Consider the following 25129-nt stretch of genomic DNA (forward strand, 5'->3'; position numbering starts at 1 on the left):
CTGAGTTACTACTGTATAACTGTATGTGTTCCCGTGCTCCTCTATACAACAGGTGCATAGGCTGAGTTACTACTGTATAACTGTATGTGTTCCCGTGCTCTTCTATACAACAGGTACATAGGCTGAGTTACTACTGTATAACTGTATGTGTTCTTGTGCTCCTCTATACAACAGATGCATAGGCTGAGTTACTACTGTATAACTGTATGTGTTCTCGTGCTCCTCTATGCAACAAGTACATAGGCGGAGTCACTACTGTATAACTGTATGTGTTCAGACCAACCTGTGCAAGGAAACAACAGATCCTGCCGTTGCATCTATAAAGAGAGCTGGTGGACAGCAGCCCGACTCCAGTGTGCCTGCCAGACAGCCCAAGTTTATGGCACTGACCTACAGGCAGTGAAACACACCTCGTTAACCGCTCCCCTCCATATTAACTGTCGCAACAGCTCTACATAATCAAAAATAGTCAAGAATAGGTAGAGACACGCTCACATTTTCACCGTGTTGCAGTGGCTGGTCGATGGATAGAGGTTTGTTTATCCTCATTCTCTAGATGCTGCCATAGCGCAACAAGCACTGCATTATTCTAGTGAAGCGCCGTGGTAGCATATAGAGAGTAAGATTAACAAATCTATCCATCGGCCAGCCACTGCAACAGGATGGAAACGCTAGCATACCTCGACCTATTTTTGCCTGCAGGATACCAATCCTTTTCTGTCAAAAGAGCGACTCTGATCCGGCCAGAAATCCCTTAAACATTTGCCTGCAGCTCTCTAGGAATAAATAAATAGCGAATGTACGTAAGCCACAACTATAGACAGTTTTAGCTGCCTTGACTGACTGCAAGAGAAAGAATCAAATTGCTTCTATTACAGACCATGACGGCCAAAATGGAATACAGCAGCTCCATCCAACATTTTCTGAAAGAATCGAAGATTTATCTTTGATTATCTTGCAAAATGCCATCTCTATTAATAAATCTAACTTCATCATTGTGTGTGTCTGTTAGTACACGTACACGCTAAATGTTTACACAACTTTCAGCCAATTTCATTAAGACTTCACACACACTTCCACCAGGTCGCTAAAATATTTGGTTTCAAAGCTTTATCTAACTCCTGAAAACCAGCCACATAAACCCCCACCTGCGGACTATCTGATTTAAAATGAAATAAATTCATTGCTTAAAGCTACAGTGTGTAGTTTATGCTAATAACACTTATAACTGTTGCCTGTGTTCCAATAGCCAGTAAAACTTGCTGCATCCCTGCAGTAGAATAAGCCAACCCATCACACAGGCTACAGAAATGAGTATAAAGGTATAATGTACCGACAAACAGGTTACAGGATAAATTGGTAAACCTGGACAAAGGATGTAACGGTGAGCAGGATGAGATTAGGCAGAGAGAACATATAGAATGAAAATTAGAACAGGAAGTATTTAGAATGTGTTCCTAACAAATCAAATGAAATCCAAATTGAGACGAGGCATACAGTGAGCCCTTTAGCGACCAAAAAAGCCTGTAAACTATGTAAAGGAAGTAGGTGTTACCGAGGTGACCGAGTGTTTCTTCAAGGACTTTCGCATTGTGTAGGAGGAACTTTCCATCCGCTTGAAGACCGTCTATAGTGTCACACTCCAAGTTTATCTGAGTCAAACACTTCTGTATTCGATCTGTTTCAGCTACTATCACCACTTGAAAAGTATTAAAATACGATACTGTACAGAGCTCTAGCAGGCATTATATAGTGAAACTGTACCAAACATCCTATCAATAAGAGATCAGGCTGAAGGTATAATCAGTGAATCTAGGATTAGTAGTAGCCTTAGAATTTTAGTAAACTAACTTTGCACGACTAGATCTGGTTTAGGAAGCACTGCTAGCCTCCTATTCAGCGGGTCAAGTTCACTCGGAGAAATAAATCCTTCGGAGAGAAGACGACTGAGTATATAGAGAGACTGTCCCCACTGGTGAGGAATTTGCCCAACGGGAACTCGAGTTTGACTGCCAGGCTCGTTCCATTCGTCCTTGACCTGTTATATACAAACATATAGCTGATTATGTTGAAGCATGTATGCTAGACAAGTAAAGTTACCATTAACATATTAGCTTTCTCCCAGCATTACCTAAATTGAACATTGCCAAGAGTAAAAAACAGCCTCCTAATTGTCCTATATCGTTTTCATGTTCTATATAAAGTCTAAACACTCACTTCACTGTGGGAGCAGCGTATAATCTACAGCTGTGTGTCAGAAGAACAGATTCAAATTAGAAAATTATGTTAAGCAAATTCCATAATTGATCTATACACTTTTTGGTGGCACAAATACTAGCGGAATAAACTTCTTAGAACCAGAATTGTGAATCAACCACTCTATACAATGAGACCAACCTTGTCAGAAGGTACTGCATACATCTCTGGCATGACCTTGCTGCCACTTGCGGACTGTGTCAACACCTTGCTAAGTTTTAAGAGGTAGTCTGATGCCTAGAATACATTAATAAAGCCTATAAAAATGCTCCACTCAACTTGGTTGATATAAAGCCCCTAAGGCAAGTATCTGGTAGCTGACGGAGGCATCTGGGGCTGCAAACAAATCACTAGAATTATAAACCTATGCACAATCTTAAGAGCAGATTTGCAGCTCAATTAAGTTGATTTTCTCATACAAACACAAATCATACAACTAATTTGAAAGTTGAAGTGTGATGGACTGAATCAATATTATTAATTTTCACTTTGCCATTGTGGGTCTGTCTGTTAGTCCAGATAAATGTTACAGCTGATGTTTGGTTGATTTCATCCAAACCTCACAAGCATACACACCATGCCTTCTGCCAGGTCAACGTAATATTTAATTTCTGGTTCTTGAGAACCATCTGGTTATCAGAAACAAAAACTCCATTTGGTTCCTGAGAACCTGCCTCTTAAGCTGGTTATCCTCTGGGCTATCTCATTACAAATGAAAAAAATCCCAGACATCGCTGGGTTTACTGCCCGTAGGTAATAGTTTAGGCCATAAATCCCAAAATGGAAACTACGAGATTGGGAGAACACTCACAATTGATTAGGCAGCAGTGTAATCTTTTTTACCTTTTCTTGTAAAGTTTTAATAAAGGTTACGCAAGCTCACTTGCCAAGCTACAAAATGATAATTTAAGCTGTGACAACATGAAAAGTGCCAAAAGAGTCAAATAAGTACAACAGTTCAATATGTTCAATATATATCAAAGATTTTCTGCTAAAGATCAATAAGAGCAGCTCCGCATTTATGTCAGACATTACGATGCCGCTGCAAGGGATTTGCGGGGAAAAGAGATGCATGAACCAGTGTCAAACATCAGTGCATCAACCAGGGATAGCTTTCCTCGAGTGGGAGAAAAACAGAATTGTGGAGGTAAAACTGGTAAGCCAGTTCAGTTACACCCAAATATCAAGACATGTAAGTCAGCAACTAGCATGAAATCTCTTACTTTGTCCTTATTGTTGTCAAAGCTCTCATTAATTGAGAGATAAGCTAGAAACACTGGCCACTGGCATTCTATTCCTCCGAACCTCTGCAGCTCCCATGGCTCATAGTGTAGTCTGTGGGGGTCCTCTATCGATGTTCGGTAGCCATCCCGCAAAAACCGACAGCAGCCGTATTCTCCCTGCAATAAAAAAGTTGCGGTCAAATATGTATACAGTATATTACATGATTACGGTGGTGATGAAATTGTCTTGTCATAAACAAATTGCTTAATCCAGGAGGAGCACTGAGGGAAACTGAGCACAATTAAAGCCTTCAGGTTTGTAGTCCATTGTGGAGCAATGCCAGAGAGACAGCTGGTACACCTTGATGGAAATTTGAAATCCACAGGCCATAAAGACGCAGCTGAGAGAAAACTTTCAGAGGCAGCAGCACTCACTTATGGACATCATTAGATTTAATTATATAAGTTTACACCTCTATGACCTCCACCTCTATGACTGCCCTTCTTGATCATAACTGTCGATCTATAACCTTTTGGGTCAAAAATCTTGTTGAAAATAAGACAACTTCTAGTTTCCCTTCACATAGGGAATAAGTGTGTGAAGGTCAAACTCTAATCAAATACCTCTCACAAATTAAAAAACTTATGGTGGTTTTTGTGATGGTGCAAGATGAGACTGCTATCGCGCAGTGTATGTATTTCTTAACGTTAACTGAGTCATATTTTATCACTGAGAGTTAGTTGTAAATGCTAGTGGCCATTATTTGACAGTTAACATTAGATAGCAAATTATTTACTGCTTACAGTTAATAATTAGCTATAATAATTTACTGTTAACTGTTAGTAATTAATTATAATGATTTACTGTTAATTGTTAGTAACTAATTATAATGATTTACTGTTAACTGCTAGTAATTAGTTATAATGATTTACTGTTAATTGTTGGTAAATAGTTATAATGATTTACTGTTAACTGTTATTAATTAGTTATAAAAATTTACCATTAACAGTTAATAGTTAGTTATAATGATTTACTATTAACAGTTAGTAATTAGTTATGACAGGGAATAAATTTAATAAGTAATGTTCAGGTTTGTTGTTTTCAGCCAAGGTAGCCTAGAACCTGATTTTATTGGCCAAACAAAGTAGATACATTACGGAACTTTTTAATGTAATGAGAAATTGTGGGTGCTTTTAGAGTTTTTCTGCATATTTTAGTCAATTTTAACCATGCACCTTTAGGGTTGTTTAGAAAAACTGATGTACCTTTCACACTGATTGGGTGAAAGGAGAAATCTGAAATAACAATACACTAAGTAAGCAGCCATTTGCATGTCTATGCATCATAAATAGTGCTGCACGATATCTTTGCATGTACATTTGATTATTTGGTTTTTAAATATATTGAATATCAAAAAGTATCGAACATTGGAGTTGTCTTCTTTCAATATATAGTATTAGGTGTTAACATATAAGGTATCAGTTGAAAAACTGGAGTTGTCCCCTCTTTACAACAAAGAGAATAGACAACTCCAGTTTTGCAAAATAAAATAAGCCGATACTTCGCTAAAATATTGGCTTCGATATTCATATCAACTTGAAAACTGACCACATATAAAATCATCCACTGAAATATATTGTCACATCAAATTATATTGTTTTATCGTGCAGTAGTAATCATCAACATGGTGGCTGACGTGATTACAAGCATTTGAAGCTGCTACATAGCCATATAAGATATCTGTTCAATGAATGCTGAGAATACCATTACTAAATTTGTTTGTTTATATCGATAGGACAATTGAAGAGTCGAGCACACATCTATGAATGATTGTACATCTATAAAAGTGGTATATTGAGCATGTGTACGAATCAACAGCTGTACACCGCTATCCATTCAACGATTCAAATGTTAAAATATATGCGGAGAAAAATTAAAAGCAGTATTAATTAGCGACTACAGCTACTGCTATGAAAAAAATCCGCAGCAGCAATGGTTTAAAAATGGCCTGTGCTCCCTTGACAGCCCCCATTAAACCTCAAAATACAAATTAAACAGTCCTCTAGAAACTAAGGGCACATCCTTAGTCATAAACATCATATTTTCGCCATAGTCTTTTACAGAGCTCTGACCATGCTGTGGAGGCAGCACGGAGTGACAATGTGGTCTACTACAATAAAGCCCGTCCATTTTACGAGCAAACACGAGGCAGCACGGTGTATGTGGTCTGCCAAAGAAAATGTGCTGCAGGTCGTCAGCGCTTATAACATGAATATATAGAAAAAATTAATTTGTGTGTTTTTGTTTTATACATCTGATGTCAACATAACTAACAAAGGCAGTGAAAAATACTAAGGAATTTCCTGTCACTCTCACCAGACATTTCCTAAGTATCGTTTCCCTCGTCAAGTTGACTAACTCCTGGTCATCCACCGCAAACGCTGGAAAGCCAATAATGGAAAGGAGAGCACTGTCTATTTCCTGTCAAAAATGAGGAGTAGTTGGGTTGCTGTGAAGAGAACATCTTTGACTTACGCATCAACAAAAACTGAAAGAAGAAGCATGAGAACTGGAAAACTAAAGAATCAGTTAAAGCGATGAGTGAAATTTGAGGGAGAAAACGAGTGAAAGGAAAAAGACAAGTGAGAAGAACCTATTCACACCTAGTAAACCTCGCACAACTAACCTGAAAGTGAAGTTAATAAAAACAATTCTAGTTTACACAAGGTATCATTCAAAGAGAATTGAAGCTTCAAGTGATATCTTGAAGGTATCAAGGTCTACCCTTGATAAAAACTACATGTATCTGATCTGAAAGTTGAAAATGATGCGAATGTCATGGATGTGCCTCTCACATATCAATATTCAAACTACTTTTAATAGAAAGATACAAATTAGCCTCCCCTTCAGCTGATAACCAATTAGCAGTAATAAAAACATGGAGAACACAAAAATAAACAACTTCAAATGTTCAAAGGGTTTTGGACACAGTTATGCATAACATAATTGGCTAAAGCCGTATATTGGTAAACAAAAGGAGTGCTAGCAGAGAATATTGTAAGACAATACGAATATTAGTAAGAAAACCTTGGAATATGATTCCCTAGGAAGCATTGACTGGAGTGTCGCATCGCACTGGGCTATCTTATCTGCCTGTACTTGTATGGTAGACTGAGGACCACTGTTAGCACCGAATAAATCAAGTCCAGATAAAGCCTCCATGGCAGCCTGTCGGTGATAAAAGCACAGAATATATTCAAAAAAGAAGGTGGCTTCTGCACACTCGCAGCGGCATAAAAATGGACAAAATCCATTTTGATTCGAGTGCAAATTGATAAAGATGTTCACAGCCAACGCTGAGCATTGCAAAATTTTAATTTCTTTTATCAATTTTTCTTCGCAATGACCAGCCCTGCCAGACAGATGTTTCGTGTTTTGGAGGTTCCACAAATCACGAATCAATTGATTTCGGCTGAATATCTATTAAGGGATAGTCTCAGTTTAGGTGATTATTTCAGTTTGACAGTTTGTAGCTATTGTAGCAGCTATTGTAATAGCAATAGCTCGTCTGACTCATAACATGCTCATGTAAGGAACGGAAGGGGCTTAAAATGTCTTCGAGCTCATTTTGTAACACACTTGCAAGTTTTTTCATTCCATCAGCTGATGTAAAATTTTATGATAATTATTTTGGTACTAAAATCTTTTTAATTGACCTTGCTGTTCAAAAATTATGGCAACTTATATGCGCTATTGCCAAATATTAGGTTTTACCGAATATTTAATAATGTTCTGGTAAAAAAATTAATTTGGTAACGAAAGAGTTAGAGAATGTTTATTTCATTAAGCCAGCACTTGTTACTGCATGCTAGTTTACATTTACATGCTATTGATATGCATTAAACTCTGTAGCCATGGTTACAAACAGATCATCACAAGCGCAAATGTTCAAATGTCTAGAATTTATGCTAATCACACAGAGTTGTATCAACTATGTCCTTGTTGCTTGAAATCACACCAGGCTGTCTCGATGGATTTTGACCTTGATATGACCTTGATATGTGAAATGCTCATTCTAAATTTCAGCAGTAAAAACTGAAGGAACACAAATAGAAAAGGATACATTTGTAGATGAATTGAACGGAACAAATACAGGAAAACATTTGCTCAGAAAGACAAACTAAGGTATATTTTATGCTGCTCAACGGTTGAGTGCATGATATACATAAACTTAGAAGCATATGTTTTTAAGGAACAAAGACCTGCAAGAAAAGCAAAGCATACTTATGATGTAATAAATCAGACTTAGTCGTAACTCCGAAACACAATTCAAACAACTTTGGTTAAGGTCTTTCTTAGCAAGCTTCTAGCCGACATTAAGATGTCAATGTCTATGACTAGTATGTCTCTCAAGATCAGAAATTAAAACACTGGAGCTGTAACTAACCTTTGCCATTCCAATGGAGCTAGCATTCAGCTCTGGCAGCCCATGGTTGGTTTTGTCCCCCCTCTCCCAAATACCATAGTCCTAGAATAACATAAAAGTCAATATTTGCAACTCAATTTCAACTATAACGATATGGGAATAGAGAAAGACAGTCTATTTGAAGCTGTCATGAATTTGCTGTTTTCCAGCTAGTTACTACTGAAAACCTCACAGCTACAGTATAATTGAGCACCCATCATTTATTAGGGAGTTATGCTTTCTAGAAAACAATTGCTCATATAAAAACACATTTTGGCTGCACGCATTTAAATTAAAAAAGCCATTCCTAAATAAACTGTAAACTAGAATTACAAGGATTAATTTGTGTATTTTATGTAAGTTTACAGTGGCCACATTAGGTAAGGAAACCGGTTATCAGACAATGTGTTACTTAATGTACAAGCTGACAATATACAAAGCTAGAGAAACTTACGGGAATACGATATGCGGATTCTATGTAAAAGACGAGATTTTGTATGAAAGCAACCTCATCCATTGTATAGATGATTCCCACGCCTACAAGTAAACCCTAGCGACATAAATAATCATGACATGGTTAGCGTGTCTGACTTAGTGAGGCAACCAGAAACTCAGAAAAATAAAGAATACTGCTTACTAAACCCTGCAGCCGTATATACATCTTGCATGTATGCGAGTGATGTTACACATTGTTGATTTAATAGAGCCACTGCTGTGGTATTAACTAGCAACAGACATCCAGAATGAAAATTCTAGATTAAAAGAAATTATTGTTATATATGTATGTTATAATATAGTCATATTTGTTTTTTTTGCGCAATTTGAAATTGTTGATATCACACAGTGATGTTGAGCACTTTGTTTTTGATTTGTAACCTTTCTTGCTATTCTTATCGTTCATTGCTATTTTTTATCCGTTGCGCAAATTGTAGCTCAGTTGTTGTTGATACGTATAACAATAAACAACTAATCACACTATTTAGATAAATATATCAAACTATGTTGTCAGTCAGCGTGTAAAAATATATTTACATTTCTGAGCTTTCACTGTAATCAGGTGAATGCCCTACATTGCATGGGTAATAATAAAGTTTTTGCACAGACAATTTGTTTTTAATCAACATATGTAATGTTTACCATTCTAACTTTGAAATGAAGGCGTTTGTTTAATTCTGTGTGTGACAGGCCAATACATAATTCAAATATTAAAAAGCTCGAGGTAGAGCTAAAACAGATTGTCGAAAAACATTTCTTACTTCTTATGCTACACATTCATTCAAGATTTAAAACATCTTATAAACAGTGGCAGGTAATCTAGTTGCCATTGGCTAAGTTACTTTAACCAATGAATTTGTGTAACTTAAGTTAGTCTAAATCTTTACTATAATAAGAGCCGTGTCCGTGCTTCTGTCTGGACATTAAAAAATTGCACCTCACCGAAATCAACCTAGGAATCAAACTGAGAATATTGGTGTATGCGGATGTGAAGCCAAGCTCACTACCACTAGGTCACACAGCCAGCTTGCCACAGCTTAGAATAATTGTACACATAATCGTTACGCATCATGATCTCTCACACCATCATGATCTTCAAGCAAGATAGAATAAACAACTATTTCATAGTATGATATGGTAGTGGCATGGTGCAATGGTTAGTGCATCTGTCTGCAAAACCAAAGTCTCCGAGTTCAATTACAATGTGAAGCGGTTTTTCCCGTTCCTATGACTTTATCGCTATAACTGGACATACGGACGACAGACCAACAAACAAGCATTTAGATTTATGTATAGATACTACTGAATACGTGGTGTTGCATGGGTAATAAAAGAATTTGTGCACAAAACATTTATGTGTCATCAAAATTTATCATCTAACTTTTAAATGAATGTGTTTTTCTATTTCCGTGTGTGTTATAAGTTTACTTAAGTTTATGCAATACATGTTTATAGCATTTTGGGGAAGTCTGGGCACGTATTTTCCCTTTAGTAGTTCAAACACGCTAGCTGAAGCGTGAAGTGTGTGTTTTTTAACCCATCAACATGAAAGATTGGCAGGGGAAATAAGTATATACACAATCAGTCCGCAGTACGGCAGAGTGGTGGTGTGGTGTGATGGTCAGCGTGCCTGTCTACAAAACCAGAGTTCCGAGTTTAACTCCAGTGTGATGCGGTTTTTCGTTAGCATGCTTTGATTGCTGTAACTGGATATACGGATGACAGACCAACAAACAAACACTGAAATTTATATAGATGTATTAGACATACGCAGCATGAATCTTCCTTCTAGCAACAACACGACTGCAAGTGAGCGCGCTGTTACCTAAACTCACCACTCGCTGTTATTTGAGCTAGCATGAGAAGGTAAATGCTAGTAGCGTCTATCTGAAGGTGTCCCCAGCCGCTATCAGACACAACAGTACGATGGTCAAGACTTGAATACTTGGCATGCAAGGAGCACTTGGGTGATGGGGTCGACTTGAACTGCTCAACTTTGTCGACTTGCCTCATCATACAGACCAGCAGGCCTCGCATCAGCTTCACCACTGACTAGAATATCACATTCCATCTGGTGATAAATTAGTAAACTAAAACTTAATTTTCTTGTTCCAAGTTATAAATGTACAGAATAATCTTAACATGAAATTGGACAGAGTGAGACTACATTCAGAGCAGGAAATGAATGCTAAGTGTCCTTTGAAAATTCTTATTCTCGCATTGGCCTTCTCAACAGTTTGCTGAGTGACCACTTTTATGGATTTATATCGCATTTTTACTTGATGACATCAGTGTTCAGAAAATCTGCAACCCATTCAGATGGCAATAAGTCTTAAAATCTTAAAACTACTGACATGATGACACTCAAGTTAAATAGACACTTCAAAATAATTCCTAAGCTGTTTAAACCCCTTAAAATATGAGAATAACATTTGAGTGTGAGATAACAAGGCATGACCAATTATATGGTGAAATGACCGTGCATGACCAATCATATGGTGAGATAACAGTGCTTGCACAACCGTATGATGAGATAGTAGTACTTGACCAATCAAATGCATGGAATGACAGTGCATGACCAATCATATGGTGAGATAACAGTGCATGACCAATCATAGGGTAAAACAACAGCGCATGACCAATTACATGATGAGATAGTAGTATTTGACCAATCAAATGCATGAAATGACAGTGCATGACCAATCATATGGTGAGATAACAGCGCTTGACAAAGCAAATACATGGGATGACCGAGCTAGATCAACCAAATCACGACATAACAGTGCTGAACCAGTCAAATGTTAGCTTTGAATATATTAACTAAAAGTGAACAAAGCTATTGAATGCCATTATGCAGCAGTTTGTGATGTTGATCTTGTTAAGGTCTTCTGCAACTTAAAATCAATGTTTAACCGCTGACTTGAAATTTTTAGCATTAAATAGATATTCGACACAAAGGGAGGAGGTTCATTTAACGGCGAAGTTGCTCAACGTCGGTGTATTTATAAACATAACCCTGCCATTAGGCAACGACGATTTGAACATTTGTTTCGGCCCTATGCGTAACATCCTGCAGTGACTGTTGAAAAGTTTTTGTACTGTAGATCAAATAAAACAAGTTACAGAGTATTCTTGGGAAGCATTCACTCCAGGATATAATGGTTCTAAAAGACCGAAAAAAATCTGAAAAGGAATCAACTCTGAAAGTAAAAGTGTGACTTTACTACTGCCTGGTTGCTTGACAATAAACATAACATAAGAACCTTTTCCAGTTCATAAGCATTGACTCTATCTTCATCGACATCAGCTGTCTTGCGGTACGCCAGACTGAGCGCCCATACTGAGCAGATAGAATAGACATTGTCCCTCACCCATGCATCATTGTTCTCATCTGAGGAAGCAATCAATCCAGTTATGGGATTCTGAAAAAAATGAAAAAATTTAGAACTTTGAAACGACAAGTATTTCTCTTCTTCAATAAAAAATTGATGAGACAAGATGAGACGTACCAGAAGATACCCAGTAAAATCTAAACAGAAGAATTCTTTATTGAGACAATGATCATTAGCAAACAGGCGAACAGCATGTAAAGAGAAGACGGGTAAGCCATTGCTACTACCTGATATTTCAAGATTGTCTGATAAGTGAGACGATGCAACAAATCTAGACGCACGCCAGAATTGCTTCTGCTTCTCATATTGCTCTAAATTAGTTCCCTGGCTTCGCAAAACCTACAAGAGAAAACAATTTTGGGCAAAACTGCAACAATAATAAAACTGTATCAATTAAATGAGTCAACAGGTTTTTACAAAATTAATAGCACTATCTGATGTCTGTCAAGGGTCAAGCAGATGTCAAACAAAAACAAGAAAACTTAGAGAGCCAAAAGCAGAAGTAAAAACAAATATCATGACTTCAAAGGACTAGTACAAGAACTAGTAAAAGAAGATCAACTGGTTGTCTGTTTTTAAAATGAGCCGAGGGTGTGCTATCTCATAAACTCATAATCTGCAAATCAGACACTTAAAGCTAGCTGATCAAAGCTATTTCTGATTCAATCAACAAAATTAAATTTTATACATTATTCTGCTTTTAGCTGAATGATTGTGTTTATAGTTTATACTAATGACTGCATTTGGTAGAACTGCCAACGTTACAGCTCATTATATAGTCTAATGGAATTACCAATGACTAATGGGCAATGTTGCTACGGATGAAATCGTTTGTAGGAGTAATCTTTTTAAAAACTTCATGTCACTCTCACCGTTTGAAAATAAATGTTTGGATGTAGAAAAATCTCACATTTGATTGACATGATGCAATTCCATGATATAAGGCAGCAGCGAAAACTTTAGCAAAATGTGACAGAAGCCAAAACCCTCATGAATAAACATGTTGCTGGGATCCTTGCTTTTTTGGGCAAAGGGGTTGGTGATTAAAATAACAATATGGATTTTTACTGGGTTCTAATGGAGAAATTAGTGGGCTTTTTTTTATCAAATATTAAATTTTATAATAATTAAAAATTTTTTTTTATTAATTTAGGATTTCATTGATAATATAACAACATAACATACTAGCTAATATTTTATGTGCAAAACTAATTACCTAGTTGTTATAGATTCCTAGAATGTAATAGTTCCACTCGCTAGTCTTAATGACATAATGCTGATTATTTGATATTTCCTCATCAATGTATAAAGGAAACCATTTTAAACGCTCTATGATTGATGTCTGACTTTTGCTTTATAAAAAATAAAAAACATATAAAAATGAGAAAACCTCCAGCCTGACTAGCCTCTGCTCCACACAGTGAATCAATGTATAAAATGAAGCTAGAGAACCTTTGCCACTGTGTAGGGTATTCAGCAAGCCCATCCATGGATATGCGCTGACAATGGCTGCTTTGTTATGAATTGAGAACCCGAGTATCACGGCCATATAATTTAAAGATGAAGGCACTTTTCATGAATAAACTATCAAAGATCTCGAACGACGACGGCTGCTAACTTGGCTACATTCATAATCTTTCAGAAAACAAATCTGAAACAGTAATACTAGCTGGTAACTCTAGCTCTGGCTGCAGTCTAGCTCTCCGCCACTAACATCGGGGGCTTCCCAAGGCTCAGCACCAGGCTAAGTCTGATCTAAGTCTATGGTATACTAATGTACCAGACTGTGAAGTATCTAGATGATGAGAGGTTCTCGGGCTAATTTAGACTGGCTAATTATCTGGGCAAACACATGGGATGCTAAAAGTATGAAAACATTGCATTTTTTCACACAGAAAGCGGCATGGCACTTGCACACACAGATAAATATTTTAGAGAAATCTCACAGTCAGACCTCAAATTCAGCACACCCCATGTAGACAGAGTGCGCTGCAACAAAAGACAAAATGGAATGGCAAAATAAACTCTGCCACACAATAGAGAAAGTAAAATTAATAGCATACAAGTCCCTGTGCCTTCCCACGTGAAATCTGCAGCGTGTGCAATAAATCTAACCTCAAATAAAAAAAGTAAAATCGTTAAAATGACATAAAACCCTACAGGGCGCTTTCTCCTAAAAGGAGAAGAGGTGTGTCAAACACTAAGGAGAAGCTCAAACTCCAAGATAAACATACTGCACCAGAAACTATCAAATGAGAATGCGCATCCTACACTCTCACAATAAAACAAACATGAACGTCTGTTCATGTGAGGGTGCAATTTTCAGTGGCTATTTTAATCTTTTGTCATTAGTAGGCCTATTACTGTTTCAGAAATTGTTAACTGTGTATTTCAATTGTTGGACTTGTAGTATAAAGAAATATCTTTTACTGGTAAATATCAGAACTGCTAATAATAGCTTAACACCTCCAGTAATACCTAAACCAGAAATAATCAACTTAGTCCACACAGCCTGAGCGAGTGCACAAACTAAACATAGTCAAAATAGAACAAAATGACAAGCAAATTCAACAGTGATGCATGCGTGGATTCAGATTAACTGCGTATAACACGATTTTCCTCTAATTCCCCATGAAAAAGTTACACGTGATGGTAATAAAACCGCTTTAGTTTGCAAAAAGTGGACCTTTTCGTGCAAAACCACCAGGTTTTAGAATATGACAATCGTGCCTCTCCGTCCAGATTGCTACGCTTTCTCGTTGATGATAAAACAAGGTTAGCTCTATCAGCCAATTAAGACACTTCGTTGGTGTTTTTAACAAATGAAATAGTAGAGAAGTAGCAATTTAGCGATTCAATTAATCTTCTTTTATAAAATAAATAACGACCGAAAGGACAGGAACACTGCGCACAGCTTATTGGCTTGATGAATAGCCCTAAGCGCTACTGTGACACGATGGGCACGGCGTTTATTGTACATAATTGTAAACCATGACATTCGGTTACGGCAAGGGACGAACCGGTCAAGTTCAGCGTTTTATTAACTTTGATTGATGGACGTCGATTTAACGTGAAACATTTTCTTTTTGCAAAAAATGATTCGAACTGTGCAATGTTGCGCTAATTTTATGAAAGAAAATGTTTTCAGTAAGTCAAATTAATTTTACTTAACTATACAGTTCTGTACTTTACCTGCTCACGTATAATCGTTGTAAGTTCAATCATACAAAGCAATCCAAAAGCAATACCCAAAAAGGCGATCAAAAGCAAGGACCCCAAATAACCCATCTGGTTTAATAAGGTTACCAAAAATTAGGGGAAAATATAGGAAAACAAATTATATCAATCAGTTTTGAATCCTTTCTACCCAACTAGATACATGGAAGATAGGCGTAAACACTGTTATGAGTGGTCTGGGAGAAATTATGTTATGCATAACTAATCCGAATTCACACACAACATCAGTGTTGAAATTGCTTGTTATATTATTCTATTTTGACTATGTTTAGTTTGTGTACTTTTGCTTAGCTTGTGGGAACAAATTTGATTATTACTGGTTCAGGTACAAGTGAAGGTGTTAAGCTGTTGTAAGCAATACTGATATTTACTAGTAAAATTTAATTCTTTATTCTATAAGTGCAACAATTAAAATACACAACTAACAAAATTCTAAACAATAATATTAATGACAAGAGGTTAAAATAGCTAATAAAAGTTACACCCTTACTCAAACGGTCGTCCATATTTGCTTGCTCGGTTCATGCGGCTGTGAGTTTGGATAGTCAGATGAGAGTCATGGCAGGCCTTATATATAGAGTCTCAGTAGTTGATATAAGAAAGTAGAACAGGATCAGCTGATGATGGCGAAGGAGGCTCCGTAGGTAGGGAAATGGTAGAGGCTTTAGAGGGAAGAGAGAGGGAGGCTCCAGAGGTAGAGAAAGGATAGAGACTCCAGAGGCAAAAGGAAGAGAAAGGAAGGCTCCAGAAGCAAAGGAAGCCTCACCAGGTCCTTGAGAAGAAGAGAGGGATTGTAGATCAACCGGCAGATAAAGATACTGAGTCATTGGAGCTGTTTTCTTTTATAGATGTCTGGCATGTGGGATGGCTAACCTGTGGGTGTAGGTTAAGTGTTAAGGCTCAGTGCTTTATGTCAGGTGCGTGAACATATCTTGTTTGCGTAAGTCTTCAGCTGGTGCATGTGATGTCGGCATGTAGGGTGGAGGTTGTGACTTACTTCTGGTGTCTAGGTCATGTTTGACAGGAGTGGCAGATCTGTATGTGACTCATTGGATTTGTCTCTAATGTTTCTCTGGTAGTTTTTTTGCAAAGAATGCAAACAAGGACGATACTACCCATGCTGTAGTACTAGATTTTGCGAAAGCATTTGACAAAGTGCCACACAAACTGCTGATGCAAAATTTATTCACAAAGCATCAGCAACCAAATACTGATGTGGATTCACAACTTTCTATGTAATTGGGAACAAAAAGTAGCCCTTAAAAGTCAAAGATCTCGAGAACTCCCAGTCGCATCTGGCATTTCACATCTGGCTCTGTTCTTGGCCAAACTTTATTTTCAGTTTACATCAATGATTTATCTACTCATGTTAACTGTGGTATCAGTCTATTTGTAGATAATACTGTCATTTACCAAGTGGTAAATAATCACACCGACAAACAGGTTTTTCAAGAAAACATTAATGCCTTGGAGTCCTGGGCTTCAACCTGGTGCTTGTCTTTCAATATAGAAAAATATTCTGTTCTCGCTTTCAGTCCAAAGCATACATAACCCCAGGCGAATTATACGCTATTGCATATCACTCTAGGAGTTGTGCAAAAGACCAAATACCTTAGTATCATTTTACAATCCGACTTAAAATTTATAATTCTCATTGAAAATAAAATATTAAAGCGCCAACTTGGTATGATCAAACATACTTTGACAATGCTCTGTAGTAGGCTAAACTACTGGCCTACATAAGTCTGTGTAGACCGCATTCAGAGTATAGTGCAGCAGTGTAAGACCCATGCCAACAGTATCAAGTGTACAACATAGAATTGGTGCAAAATACAGCTCTTCGATTAATTTCTAATGGAAGAGGAAGCATAATCAACCTTGTGTGAAGCTCTAAATCTGGAAACTCGAGCATCAAAGCGCTACAACATTAAAAATAACCTTTTGTATAGACTTATAGGAAAGGAGGAAAGTCATTCACCTCTTATCAGTTCATATGATGAACAGATCAACAGTAAAACTGAAGACACTCCAACACACAAGAGCTAAAACTAGAGGTGACCTACTTACAATACGTGCAAAGATCTAACTTTTTATAACAGCTTTTTACCAAAGACTATTAAAAATTAAAAAAAATTGAAATCCAAGCTTCACATAACAAACTAGTTGCCAATATAGCAGCAACATTGTAAACAGTGCTGGATAAGAACTTAAAAACATTGACACGTACTCCTTGCCACAAGCTCTAGTACTAAAGAAGAAGAGTAAGCATAATAAAAACTGGAGAGGTCAAAATTCTAGGTTTGCGAGATGAGTTAGCCTTACCTCTGTGCCCAAATATTGTGTGAAGTGTACCATAAATCCTACTTAATAAAAAGTGACACATCAGGGTTATAAAAGCTGCACTTACATAGGTGAGAACAGAAGATTTCCAATGGTGAAATCGAAGCAGATGAGGACTGCTGGACATGTTAAGAGAAGTTGCGTACCATTATAGTGAATGGTAAAAAAAAGACATTTCAAAACTACTGGATAAGATGTGAGAGGTGTTCATTTTGGTATCACGGTATGTGCCAGCATCTACAAACATGAGACCCTGATGCTATTGAAAGGTTGGAGAAACATGAATTCATGTAGTTTTGTGAAGTGTATGGTAAAGACAGAAGGGTAACAAAAAGGATGAGACTACTACATCATAGCCTGGGCATGGCTCTTGTGGGGGATTTGGAGAGAGCCTGGGACACATAGCAACACGCGGGGAAGACAACTCTAAAAGTCGACTTCTGCAGTCACTAATATCACAATCGTTATTTCCGAAGGAGTATCATGTGACGGTCTTTTTTATGATCTTCTCGAGTATTATGTATTATTTTTAATCTGAATTGGCAGCAAACAAACGCTGGTTAGTAAGTATGAAATGTTGGTTGCATAATAAATCAATCACGGGAGTTATATTATTTCATATGTTTAATTAATTAAGTTTTGATTTAATTGTAATCAAAAATTAAATCAATTGAATAAAATATTTTCACAATAACAATACAAACGAATAGCAATAGAACAACAAAAATGAATCGCACGCTGCTAGTAAAGAAAAGTTTATCTAGTAAAAAGTAATCTCAGTTTTATTTTACTCGCGAGTATTGTGATTACTCGCGACAGTTATTATGAACAACTCGGACCTACCACTGCAAAACGGTGCCATCTGAAAGCAAATACTCTTTCCGAAGCTAGTAGGAAGAACTATAAATTAGTCAAAACCTACGATAATATGTTGTAAAGCTTGAGACTGTTTTGGTCTCAGCGTGCCTATTCCTAACTTTGATAGATGATTTTTGAATCGCTCCATTTTTTATCAGTAAATGAAATGAAACCGCAAACGTGAAAACGCAAGAGAATAGTAACCTACGATTCTTATCGTTTTGTTATCAAACGGGGTATTGCATAACTACCCAGTCTATCAAAAACATAGGGCCTTTCACTAGATCAAGTCACGTTACCGTGACGATAGGCTTTTAAACGCGCCACATCTAATACATCGTGAGATCGGAATCTATCGACACGCTTTCATTAGTATCAGTCTGAGTGTCATATGTAACATATGTCGCTCGTTTTGCCGAAGTTATCTTACCTTTTTTTCGCTATGTGTCCCAGGCTCTCTCTCCCAATCTCCACGAGAGCCATGCCCAGGGTAACTACATCACAGCATAGTGCCATTGACAAACTTGAAAGTATTGAAGAATACATCATGAAAACCTAGATAACCTGTATGGATGCCCAAAACAAAATGTTGAAGAGATCAGACAACTTGAAGAAGGCAAAGTCAAGCAGAATGTAGAACAGATGAAACAGCTGCTGCAGCTAGCAAACAAACAGAGAATATTGTCAAGTACCACATTGAATTCAATAAAGCAGATACCAGGAAGAACAACTCTATATTTTATGATGTGGCAAAAATGGAAGGCAAGACACTCAATAAACGTGTAAGTGAGTTTATGCAAAAAAATGCTGTAAAATCCTAAATAAACCTGTTGCTGTCGTATGACTTGGAAAAAGGATAAGTCATATGACAGCAGACTAAGACCTATGAAAGTCGTATTAGACGGTGAATGCTGTAAGTAGAAGTTTGTGAGATGAATAAACTCAGGGAATGTAAAAAATGAGAGAATCTTATGCAAGATATGAGTCACAAAATTTAAATCGAAGAGTAGTTCTTAAGGGAAGAGATAAGATATTTAAGGCAAAAGGAAGGAGATGATTCTGAATTCAGAATAAGAACGCTATGCATTGAAAGGTTTGAGCCGGTAAAAGTATGACGGACTTTGAAAACAGCCTGTAAACAAGCAAACATATATATAAATTTGTTTTCAACTCACACAAGATCAAGGCAAACTAACCAACCTTTATTCCCTTACCATGGGCTCTATTATAGTGCCTCATAATAGCAACACATACAAAACTGTACCAATTAGCTGCATTATAACAAATAAAAGTAATGATACAGAAAAGTAAGATGTTCAAAAAGAACAGAACCTTCTCTAGAGATGGGGCATTTTGAATTTACATTGATAAAAGCTTAAAGAAACGGGCTGTAAAAAGGGTGAAACATAACTTCAAGATATTCTGTTACAACCGACCACATATTTGCCTGAGAGAAACTGAACAAGCTTATGCAGAAGCTAAAACAGACGCCAGGATCATCCTATAATGCCACGTGATGATATGAATCTCTACGAGATCAACTGGAGAATACTGCAGGTGAAACTGGAGGAATGGTACAAACAATTCCACAATGGATCAATTGCCTTATTTGTTTGGAAAACAATCTGCCACAGATTGCACTTAAGCCAACACCATGTCATTAGCAATGTTTTACATCTGATCTGTACTGTTGACACCTCTGTTCTTTGTGCCATTGATGTCATCTTTTAAAGTTTCAGTGATCATTACATTGCCACGGCCAACATCAAAATCTATAGACTTAAAAAACTGATCGACTTGTAATTTTGCTTGAACTCATTTCGCTGAAAAAATAATATAGACAGTAGTTAAAGTGTTTTATAAAAATTAGTTATGTATGGTACCCAAACTTGTAACATTCAGTTTAGCATTTAATTAGATACCAAGATATCTACGCTAGTTGACTACCTTCAGGCATTGCAGAATAATTTGTACTATAATATAATATGCACAATGTTTCACTCATGGCCTGCTTTATGTTGGCTGCTCTCGCATGGCAAAGAAATGTATTCAATTAATCTTCCAAAGGAGCTGCAAGTGTTGTTTGTAAAGAAGTACTTTAGGTTATGAAATGACTCCCAACTAACTGTACATGTCTAGTTAATTGGGGTTGGAAGAGGGGGCGGTGTCCAGAGGGCTAGTATGTGCTACCTGATCACTTCTGAAAGCCAACTCTCAGCACATGTGTTCGCATGGCGATACTGATCTTGCTGAAGTAGGTGAGGTACAAAAATGACTCCCGACTAACTGTACATTCCCAGTTAATTGGGGTTGGAGGAAGGGGGCGGGGGCGGTGTCCAGAGGGCTCGTATGTGTTACCTGATCACTTATGAAAGCCAACTCCCAGCATATGTTTTCGCATGGCGATACTGATCTTGCTGAAGTGGAGGTACAAAAATAGAACTGCTGATAGAAACTAATGGACTACTTGTGTCTTCTTTTGGAGAAGTAAGGGCAGTGTTCTAAGAGCAGATTACCAGAGCTTTATGCGTTACCTATGGCTTCTTTAAAGGGAAAAATAGGCCCAGTTGCCAATCTTAGATTTTTAGTTTTTCATATAAATGCACCACGCTTTATCCGATTAATAACTCAAGAACGCATCATCGCATGCATTAAGAACAATCACTCTCAATGAACCCGGTCATTTTTCCCTTAACCTTTTTGTGCTATGAGTTTAACCATTGAAGTGGTAGGAGACTGGATTTTTAAACATTTCAATTGTATATTGGACTAAAATGGTTTTTGCATATATGGTACTGTAATTTTAATTCAAATTGCAATTTTAGTGAGATATTTCAAAAATGTTACTTTCTCCCAAAAATTTTTCATCCCAAGCATCATTTTTTTACTGCTGGCAATTTTACCAAAAATAGCAACAGAGAACTTCTCTTTGTGTTAATAATTGTTATAGAGCCTAAATCTGTAGGCCTAACAGTCAAGGGCAGGAAAGCACTGCTTGGAAAAAACTAGGTTTTTAGTTGTGAGATGTCAAAGTTCATGGTGAATTTTTGAAAAATACTCGAGGTAGCTTTTTGACGAGCAAAAATTTTTTTCTTTAGTAATGAGTATCGATATTGCTCTTGTTAGTAATTAATAACCAATTTTGTTTTGTTAAACTCATGAACAGTCCAAAATGTGATGATCTTTTTAGCTTGGTCCAAAAATCTATCTTTATAGTTGATTTGTATCAAACTGAATTTTGGTATTTGATAATTTGTACGTAACCTACTCAGTTTCAGCGCGTGCTTTCGCGATTGTTGATCGAACCGAATAGACTCAGGAGCAATATGAATCTGACAATCTAGAAACAACCTTATACTTTCACAGCCTCCAACTTAATTTAGTAGTTTGAAAAGATTCCTTTCTTTCCACTTTCCCATAAAGCAGCTTTATATCCCTATCAACACTCCGGAGATAAGTTAATAGAGATGTTGTTATAGATAGTACCGTACTGTTATTCACGTTTACCAATACTAAATAAAAAGTATTTTCTCAACAATTTGCATTAATATTTGTACATTATACCCTTCTTTGTAATATTTTGTTTTCTCGCTGTATCAATATATGTAGGGTGTATATTATTTAGCAGGTGAATGCCTAGATATTGGCTATGTATACTATGTAGGCTGTATATTTAACAGGAGCTACAAGTTCATGCACAGTGATTTTCTGTCCAACTAGCTATTCAGGCCAGCAGAGGAATGAAGCACACACACCGTAAGTACATCTTGATCGTCTGGTTGTGATTCTGAGCCAATGTTTGGGTCAACTCAAAGTAAACAGATATTTATTTTCTGACCTACAGGATTCACTTCTATGTATGAGAATCAGCATAATATATAATATTCATTGTCACTGGTCTTATTCCTCTTCCGTATGTTCCTCTGCGTCATTCAACTCTGTTGCGTCCTATCTCTGTATGTTGGATCAACTTAAAACATGATTATTTTGTTGTAGCTGTACTTGAAAAAGTGCTTTACAATATTTTTTCCGGATCTCTTGTCTCTTTACCTATTTTTTTGGAAAAATCTCATTTCATGAACATTTTGATTAAATATTTCCATGTTTAGGTTCACACAGTTTAAGCTGCTTCACACATCTCGTCCTTGTCAAATTAAGACCGAACCACCTGAGAACTGGCTCAAGTATAACCAAGTTGTTTTTCCACCAACCAAAGATGGTGAACCTGAAAGGCCAGCTGTAAGCACTTATTGTAATCAGAGTGATTTTTGTTTAGAATAGCTTCGGTACACTTTGGATATACGCATGGATGAACTGTTCGTTTTGGTAGACTTTGGATATACGCATGGATGAACTGTTCGCTTTTGGTAGACTTTGGATATATGCATGGATGAACTGTTCGCTTTTGGTAGACTTCGGTACACTTTGGATATACGCATGGATGAACTGTTCGCTTTTGGTAGACTTTGGTATACTTGGGATATATGCATGGATGAACTGTTCTCTTTCGGTAGACTTTGGTACACTTTGGATATATGCATGGATGAACTGTTCTCTTTCGGTAGACTTTGGTACACTTTGGATATATGCATGGATGAACTGTACGTTTTTGGTATTGTAGGAGGTCTACCATCAGAGATGTCACATAAGATATCAGCAACAAAAGATGCTCTATCTTTGTCGCATGGTGAGTGGAGTTTCCATCATGTTATCATCCTTTATATGATTACCTTTAACCCACGTCCTAGGTTTGTCAAGCTAGAAAATCATAAAATCGAATGATTTAGATTATAGTTATTAGATATTTATTATATAATAATTAATTAATGTTAATTATTATAATCTATATAATTGATTAATATTAATTATTATAGATTATAGAAATCGTCAGGCTTTTATCCCTTTCTGTTGAAGTTTTATATCATTGCGGATTAGCATTATCTCACCTGCACATACTGTCTTCACATAAACTGATATGATTTAATTCTAATTCGTTGATATGCGGTTATTTGAGGCACCGCATTATATGTAAAAACCTTGATTGGTGGTCATTTTTATAAAAAAAATTGTTTTAATATATGTGGTTAAGATACATGTAAAACTTCATAGTTTATTCTATGCTCCATTTTCAATGCCATCATCATCTCCAGGTTCGTGGAATGAGTGTAGATGAGGCAAAGAAACAGTTACCATTCAAGCAGAGGGAGGGAGCACAAATACTCAAAGAGGTAGTGTTTGCTATACTCCGTTTTAGACTAGTAGAGTGTAGAATCGTGGCTATTTTTGGGGTAATTTCTCTAGATTGCGAAAGAGAATATCTGTAGTGTAGCCAAGGTTTTACCTGTAACATAGCCAAGGTTCTACCTGTAGCATAACCAAGGTTCTACCTGTAGCGTAGCTAAAGTTTTACTTTAAGCGTAGCCAAGGTTGTACCTGAAACGTAGACAAGGTTCTATCTGTAGATTAGCCACGGTTTTACCTGAAGAATAGCCAAGGTTCTACCTGTACTATAGCCAAGGATCTACTTGCAGTGTAGCCAAGGTTCTACCTGTAGTGTAGCTATGGTTTTACCTGTAATGTAGCCAATGTTCTACCTGTAGCGTAGCTGAGGTTTTGCCTGTAACGTAGCCAAGGTTCTACCTGTAGAGTAGCAAAGGTTTTGCCTGTAACGTAGCCAATGTTCTACCTGTAGCGTAGCTAAGGTTTTGCCTGTAACGTAGCCAAGCTTCTACCTGTAGCATAGCCAAGGCTCTATCTAAAGTGCAGCCACGGTTCTACCTGTAGTGTAGAGTATCTTTCATACAGGTTGACTGTTTTGTTCTTATGATAGATAATCGAAGAGGCACAGGACCTGGCTGTGGAGAAACACAACGTTGAGTACAGATCCAATCTATGGATAGGTGAGTCTTTTCTCCATGAATGAGAGTAAGCCAGCCTTTTGGATTCGCACTGCAGAGTCATCACTCTTCTTGTTAGCTGCTGCCTGTGGTAAATGTGCCCTGGCTTGCGTGTTCTATTGTCAAGTGATTTGCTTGCATTTTCTATTCCTAGTTTGTTAGTGGTTAAACCAAGTTGCTTTAGTTGTAACTTACATGTACTACCTTTCATTTGGAAAGGGCTCTGGAGATATTTTTTTGAACTTCTATTTGAACGATATATATGAAATATATCTATTATTATTTTCATTTATCTTAATCTTTGCTCACATTTTGTAGCCGAAGCTTTTCCGGCCAAGGCAGGACATCTAGCTGGAATCCGTAAGCATGCGAAGACGCATAAAGGCATAGTCCAGTAAGAACCTGTTTTCTTCATAGTATTATAAGCAAATAGCTCTGTAGCATAGTTCTCAGACTACAAGATTTTAAGAGTGGTAGCTCACATTACCCTGCATTTCATCTTTAGCCATCACTGACCACGGTTTACACTTAGCTATACCCTATTGCATATCATTCACTAGAGTTTATCTTCATGGCTTCAGTGTCATTCATTCTGGTCTGTAATTTCGCTCAATTGTAACCATCGGCAATTGTAAGAATGGTCAGTTTATTGTACTTATCATGTTTTTAGCTATAAATTCATCCATGTATTCATCAAGTTGAGGGAAGGACTACCTCCTGAACATTACTACGCCCCTAAACTTACTGGACATGAGCACAAAGCTAACTACATCTCAGACATGCGTAACAGGAAGATTTATCATTCTTTATGAGTTCTGCCCTATTATGCTGTCTCTCTGAGTGTTTTGTTACCAGCCAGCTCTCATGATGTTGTACTTATTCATGTTGTTATATAATACAATCCACTCAGCTTTGTACCAGCTGCGTCATATGTTATTGTACTTATTTACTTGCACATTTAACAA

General features: G+C 37.0%; 2 protein-coding genes across 2 annotated transcripts in view; one reads left to right on the top strand and one right to left on the bottom strand.

Annotated features, from left to right (window-relative positions):
* The window catches only part of LOC137406646 (probable phosphorylase b kinase regulatory subunit alpha), a 32274-nt gene extending 20097 nt beyond the window's left edge, over nucleotides 1–12177 (bottom strand). The window contains exons 1-12 of the mRNA XM_068093250.1: nucleotides 12060–12177; nucleotides 11704–11862; nucleotides 10276–10492; nucleotides 8400–8482; nucleotides 7928–8008; nucleotides 6568–6708; nucleotides 5857–5961; nucleotides 3480–3656; nucleotides 2398–2493; nucleotides 1852–2038; nucleotides 1556–1699; nucleotides 284–390 (exon numbers count right to left, since the gene is read on the bottom strand). Coding sequence (XP_067949351.1) covers nucleotides 284–390; nucleotides 1556–1699; nucleotides 1852–2038; nucleotides 2398–2493; nucleotides 3480–3656; nucleotides 5857–5961; nucleotides 6568–6708; nucleotides 7928–8008; nucleotides 8400–8482; nucleotides 10276–10492; nucleotides 11704–11862; nucleotides 12060–12137 — 1575 coding nt within the window. The 5' untranslated portion in view covers nucleotides 12138–12177. The remainder of the gene's footprint in view (nucleotides 1–283; nucleotides 391–1555; nucleotides 1700–1851; nucleotides 2039–2397; nucleotides 2494–3479; nucleotides 3657–5856; nucleotides 5962–6567; nucleotides 6709–7927; nucleotides 8009–8399; nucleotides 8483–10275; nucleotides 10493–11703; nucleotides 11863–12059) is intronic.
* Nucleotides 12178–14843: 2666 nt separating this feature from the next.
* On the top strand, nucleotides 14844–25081 carry LOC137405574 (large ribosomal subunit protein uL22m-like). The gene is made up of 8 exons (XM_068091868.1): nucleotides 14844–14979; nucleotides 21948–22023; nucleotides 22377–22506; nucleotides 22889–22954; nucleotides 23418–23495; nucleotides 24098–24167; nucleotides 24483–24558; nucleotides 24835–25081. The coding sequence occupies exons 1-8, from the start codon at nucleotides 14928–14930 to the stop codon at nucleotides 24974–24976; spliced, it is 690 nt and encodes a 229-aa protein (XP_067947969.1). The 5' UTR covers nucleotides 14844–14927; the 3' UTR covers nucleotides 24977–25081.
* The last annotated feature ends 48 nt before the right edge of the window (nucleotides 25082–25129 follow it).

This window comes from Watersipora subatra, chromosome 10, assembly GCF_963576615.1.
Source record: "Watersipora subatra chromosome 10, tzWatSuba1.1, whole genome shotgun sequence".
NCBI lineage: Eukaryota > Metazoa > Bryozoa > Gymnolaemata > Cheilostomatida > Watersiporidae > Watersipora > Watersipora subatra.

What these genes read in the sequence shown, in the direction of transcription:
- LOC137405574 (XM_068091868.1), top strand. Translation starts at nt 14,928, where the DNA reads ATGATTCGAACTGTGCAATGTTGCGCTAATTTTATGAAAGAAAATGTT. An exon ending in AGGAATGAAGCACACACACC is followed by an intron (nt 22,024 to 22,376) that starts GTAAGTACATCT and finishes TTCCATGTTTAG; the next exon opens with GTTCACACAGTTTAAGCTGC. An exon ending in GAGCACAAATACTCAAAGAG is followed by an intron (nt 23,496 to 24,097) that starts GTAGTGTTTGCT and finishes TTCTTATGATAG; the next exon opens with ATAATCGAAGAGGCACAGGA.